Source organism: Buceros rhinoceros, unplaced genomic scaffold, assembly GCF_000710305.1.
Source record: "Buceros rhinoceros silvestris isolate BGI_N320 unplaced genomic scaffold, ASM71030v1 scaffold7090, whole genome shotgun sequence".
Lineage (NCBI taxonomy): Eukaryota > Metazoa > Chordata > Aves > Bucerotiformes > Bucerotidae > Buceros > Buceros rhinoceros.
The window spans coordinates 53,715-59,829 of NW_010387806.1; the positions used below are offsets into that span (position 1 = coordinate 53,715).

At 43.4% G+C, this 6,115-nt stretch overlaps 1 protein-coding gene across 1 annotated transcript in view; it reads right to left on the reverse strand.

The window, feature by feature from the left end:
- Positions 1–6,115, reverse strand: part of SH3RF3 (SH3 domain containing ring finger 3) — a 53,164-nt gene that overhangs the window by 41,821 nt on the left and 5,228 nt on the right. The window contains exon 3 of the mRNA XM_010135363.1: positions 2,022–2,192. Coding sequence (XP_010133665.1) covers positions 2,022–2,192 — 171 coding nt within the window. The remainder of the gene's footprint in view (positions 1–2,021; positions 2,193–6,115) is intronic.

The following is a 6,115-nucleotide window of genomic DNA, read 5'->3' on the forward strand; positions in this document are numbered from 1 at the left end:
GGAAAGAGCCAAAAGACAACCAAAGAAAACATAGGCTGGAAGGTGTGGTCCGGAAGTGCAAAAGATAGACACCCCCTCTGCCCAATCTTCCCTCCACCCAAAATCACACAAAGAAAAAAAACACTCTGGTATCATTGACTTGACTCGTCTCTCAGTGCAAGATTTGTTAAATGAATCTGATTTCTTTTTTTTTTTTTCATCAGCCTCCAGGTAGGGAAAAGCTGGGAATCCTACCAGATGGAAATCTTGACTGTCTGTCATCTGCTGTGAAGAGCTGGTAGGTAGGGTAGCAGCAAGGTTCAGCTGGAGCTGGCTTGGCCATCTGCACTAGATTGAGTTTGCCAGAAAAGCACACCTAATAGTCCACTGAGAGCTGTGTTCAGGCAAACATGCACACTGACAGGTACAGAAACTATCTGTGACTCCCACAGAGCTGGATAGATGTTGAATGTGGCAAATTTCCTCTGCTGTCCTGTGCCTGTCTGTCCACCTAAAGGGTCTTGTCCTTTGTCCACCATGATCTGCTCACACATGTTTTGGCAGCTTATAAATCTAGTTCAGTGTTATTAAATTAATGGGCAACTTCTTTTCCTTGAGTTTTGGAGGGAGTGACAGAAAAACATGCGTGAATCTAATTCTCTGCCTCGCTTTCGAAGGAGAGCAAAGTAAGTTGAAAGTGCAGTAAATACGAGATTTTGTGACTATCAGATTTTTCTTGCTGTTTTCAGTGAGGGTGATTTACACAGAAACTTAATTAGCTCACAGGATTATAAACATAATCATAAAGCTTCTTTCGGGTTTTGTGGAAAGCACTTTTGCCCTTTAGCACTTTTCTCTGTCTTGTTCTAGCTGTGACATGCTGCATTTAATAAAGTCTTGCTGATTCAGATCACCAACCCTTCAGCACAAACTTCTTTACTAATTAAGAGCTGAAGAGGCAAGGAGTGAAGGCAGCCAAGGGGCTCTATAAAATGAGGTAAATACATTTAAGTTGATGAACAGTGAGGACCCCATGAATTAATGTGTATTTTTACTGAAATGTAATATTAGGACTGTCAGCAGGCTTAGTTATTGCCTTCTAACCTGCTCTCAACTTTTAGTCTTGCTCAGTGCACATATTACAAACTTGACATAAACTGAAGATGGAACAAACGTTGATCAATTTTTCAAGATCAACACTATCTGACTTGTGAAGAGACTTTCTCTGGAGAGGAGTGAAAGATGGTGGAGACTGTGTGCATGTGGGAGGAGAGACTCAGGGCATATGAGAAAGAGCGAGTTTGGTTTGCAATTCCACAGTTCCTCTGAAGGAGCTGTGGGCATAGGCATGGCAACATTGACCTGAAGGAGCACGTGGGGCAAAACAATCTGCACCCCACTGATGACATTTCTCCTCAGCTTGCAGACTATTTCAGAGTGAGCTCTGAAACAACCTTTGATTTGGAGTTGTCCAATACCAAACTCGCGTCAAATGGCATTTCTTCCCAGACAAGCAATTCTTTACTTTTTTCACCTTCTGCAACAGAGGTAGCTAAAATCAGACAATTTACCGAACTCTCCTACTGCTTCTGAATTGCAATGGTTCAAACATTCGTCCAGGTCCAAACAATTGAAGATATGTGATTTAAGAAAAACAAAATCTACATGAGGAGTTACTGAAAACCAAGACATAAGCGTTCCTTTTTTGTTTATCCCCATTACATGTCTGGTAGTTCTATAACAATGGAAAGATATTAACCAATATCTTTCTTTACAATAGTGAAACCTGGGCTCATCAGACTTTTAAAGTCAGAGGTTGTATATGGCATCATCTAACACAACTACTGAAGTCTTTTGAGAACATGGATATCTGCAATGCTACAACCAGCGTGTTTCATTACTCAAGTCTGCAATGACACCAGAAAACTTCTGGAAGGGGGATACGATTTAAAAGCAGAGCTATGTTGTTTTCAGGATCCTCAAGACACATAACCCCTTTCAGCCCCAGCTCAGGCACATCAACCTCGCCCAGCGGTCCTCACCTTGAAACAGGCGTCACGTAGTTGCCTGGGAAGACGCCAGACATCCCACTCCTCAGAGACGTCCCCTTGAACCAACCATCCTGACACTTCTCAATGACCCGGTACATCTCACCTTTGCGGAGCTCCAGCTCATCATTCTTCTGAGGCTTGTAAGCATACAGAGCTAGGTAGCTGTGGGGAGAAGTCACATGAGAAGAAAGCACACGGCTGACATCAAACAATGCTTGTCCCCCTTCAACTTCAGCCCCACAGAGCAGAAAGTGAGCAGAAACTGCTCAGAAATGGTGGTTAAATGGTGGTTAGAAATTCATAGGACACAGTTCTTATTCAGAGCACTACCAAAGCAAAACAGGGCCACAAAGCAGCACTGAGTTTAAGGACTGAGCAGCAGTTTCAGAGGACAACACAATTACAGAAGCAGTCAGAATAACCAGGGAGGAATCAAGAAGGAAGGCTTTGCAAAGCCTAGCATCTGAAGTATACACTCATATGCTTCAGGGTGGGAGCCACCTCTACTGTTGATTTTCAGAAGAAACTTTTCTTATGGGTAGGCTACTTCAAATGCATTTGTGGCAGCTTTTGTGATGATATTTTTGCTCGTCAGTTTTAGAAATGACACACCAAACTGTTGGGATCTGGTATGGTAATTCTTCCATTATGTGGTAAAACAAAAAGTGTCAGAGGGCTGAATCTGCAAGGGGAATTTTTACATAAGTCAGTGAAGTGGTAGAATTTGGCTTTGAATGTTTTGCATGCAAGTTTTCTAATAAATCTTTAATAGAGGACCAAATATGTAGAAATTTTTATTTATTTAATTTCAGCTTTTATTTATTCCCTTTGCTTAGAATCTTTCTTTTTATCTCTCTTTCGTTCTTCTGTTACTGCTTCAGAGATGTGTCTAATGTTGTGCAATGACTACCACTTAAAGTCCCCAAAGATCTTTTCTCTGTTTAGAGAGATCCCTGTCGAAAATTAAAAATGATTGCTTGCACTTTGGGGAATAATGTAAAGTTGGGATAGCATAGCAAGAGTGCACACAGAGAACAATATTTTCTTGTAAATCTTTTTTTTTTTTCAGTACTGTCACCTTTCCACAGATGCAAAAAGGGATTTCTGGTGATTCTTGATCAAGGTTGTGTCTTCTTGAGCTCTTTTTTTTTTTTTTTTCTGAATTTATACTTCACAGGCAGTGCAGAGACATTAGGACAAATGGGAAACACGAAAAGTGCATTTACACTATAAAATGTGGCAGAAGCTCTTAGGCTTGGGCGTGGGTGAGAAGAGGCTTGCTTCCCACCTAATATCAGTGAACCAGAGAAATAATAAAAACTATAACCATTGTGATTGGAGACTTACAGCCAATAAAAATGATACATAGCTTTTTTACTTCTGCTTTCCGGGAAATATAATTGAGGAATAAATCCTGTTAGTTTTCCTGATTCTACTCCTATATGGTACCAGTAGATTTCCTTATTTTTAGTCTGAAGACAGTAAATAAACAGTAGTAATGAGCAGAATATGAAATATTTGGTAACAGCTCCTTGGGGCATAGTTAGACTGATGTGCTTGGCTCTGTTTACCACATGCATGGAGTACACAGAGCTAATCAGAAACTGTATTTTGTTAGTCAACAGATGGGAGAAAGCATCCTGCTTCCTTTGTTTAGCCTATACAATCAGGTGGTCCTGAGCAGGTCTGTAGCTGTTCACCTGATGGAAAACATGAGGGTACCTATGAACTGAAGAACATCAAAATGCATCACCTTCATATGAAATATGGCTGCATGCCTCAGTGCTAATCCTTCAGCACTGCGCTCCTCCAGGAAATAACTGAAACTGCCAGACTGCACTCACTCGAGGGAGCAGGAAGCGTTACCCCTTTTTAAGTTACTGCTTGCACAGGTCTCAGAAGGTATGGGTAAAGAAGGGGGTCAGGAACAGAGCATTTTAAATAGACTCACTTAGCCCTTTCCCCAAAGGGCTACATGTAATAGTGTAATTTATAGGTTGACATGCTGGAAAAAGGTGCAATGAAAATCACCCTAAGTGGATCACAGGCTGCTTTCCTTTGCAGCTATCTCTAGCTCTCCTATTAGCTTCTTTCTGTTCCTCCCTGCAAATTCCCCCAAATCAGCCTCCAGTAAGCCTGAATATCCAACACTACAATGAGTCTAAATATCCTCCAGAGAGAGTATCAAAATCCTTGTAGAGACTAAAAAAAGGTCTACAACAGCTCAGTCTGGACTCCATGCCAAAATTGACCAATCTCTGCGTGGCAAAACTGATGAAAATTTCTATGTGATAGGCCCATAGCATGACCCTGGTAAGACAATGGAGGTGATCAGCACTTTCTTCGTGGACCAGCAATCCCACCACCTACGTGGGGCAGTGAGGATGCCCATCCCTGGTGTTTTCCTCTATGAGTCTGCAAAGAGGCAGGGACTTCTCCAAATTCAGTGACAGGCCCAGCCTGGGTCCTCTGCCTTGCTGGGGACAGGTGTATGCTCCATGTGCTGCCAGAGAGGGGACTGTGGGAGAGCTGGCAGGATGCCTGCTCTCATACATGGCTGAAAACAATTTGAGTGCAGGCAGCTTTCCTCCCCAGAAAGTGTTCCTGAGCTTTTCTTCTGGCAGGGAATCAGGTCTAGTGGTCCCATATGCGGAGGCTGATTTGGTCTCAAGCCTTTGGACTTGGACAGGTTTCACTATTCTCTAGAAATTAGTTGTGAAACTTCACCAGCAAACTCTCTACAACCGAGAAGAAAGTGTTAAAACAACAATCTGAAATGCTGCAAAATGTAATAGCAAGTTATTCTGAGATATGCAAAACAGTGAGGCTAAGGGTTAGGGAGCAGGACCTAGAAGTAGCTAAAATGTTTATTAAAAGTTCCCTAAAAAAAAGACTAAGTGAGAAGGTAGCTCACGTTCTTGGCCTCGGGGAGCTGCCTGTGTCTCTACTTATAACGCAGAAGCCCCAGGGCTCTGTGTAGGGTTGTACCTCCCCAGTTCTGCTACAGCTTTCAGATAACACTTCCTCTTTGACTGGAACTTGGCTTGCAAATGCAAAATGACAGACTGGATTATGAGGCTGCTCCACGAGGGAGATAACAGGAGAAGTATGGGAGGGAGAAGGGGAGGCTTGCTGAGGCACAGAGGCAATGGCATTGCCAAAGAGCTGGCAAGTGTCCTGATTCAGCAACTAAACACTCGAAATAATGCCAGTTACTGCTTCCTAGTCTGGGCAATGTTTGAAATAAACTCGTGCTCCACTACTGCCACACAGGCTGCACAGGGTGACCACAGGGTGATGATGAGACTCCTCTCTGGGGCAGTCAGTGATGTGAGGTACCCCTCAGGCATGAAAATCTCACCTTAGCAGCTTTCCTGGTTAGAGCTAGAACAGATGTAATTCTGTTCAGTGGCTTCACTTTCCAGCTCAGTCTCTTCTAAGTGATGGCACTGTCTGATGTTAACAGCGTATTTCTGCAGTGTCTGCTTCTAGAAGTGATAACGCTTGATGGAGCATTATCAACCCCAGTTACTGCCAGGGGTTGGTGTGCAGAAAGGCTCTGGATTATACTTGCTCCTGTGCAGACCAAGGTCACTGCTAAATCCTGTGTGCCACGGTGGGGGAGCAGTAAGTGAGAGGCTGAACCTGCGGGGAGCAGCGGACAGGACAGGTGACCCTACACTGACCAACAAGGTCAAGCTCTATTCTTCAGTGGCCAGCATCTTGAAGAGGACTCAATCCGTGTTCCAATCTATGCATTCCTGAACCCAGTTCCAAAATCCAGCTCCTGAATCTGGTTTCCGTCTGCTGCTGAGCCCAGCCTGGGCCTTCCCCAGTGCCTGCCCACAGCATCAGTGGTGATAGTGATGTGATTGCCATCAGGGTGGTTGGGTTCTGTATTGGTATTGTATATATTTGTGTATATATATTATGTTATTATTATTATCTTCATTAAAGCAGTTTTAGTTTTCCAATCCATAAGTCTCTCTCCCTTATTTCTTCACTCTTGCCCTTTGGGAAGGGAGAGGGGCTAATGAAGAGCATCTGCCATGTGTCTAGTGGCCAGCGCCCAGCTGACCCTCTTG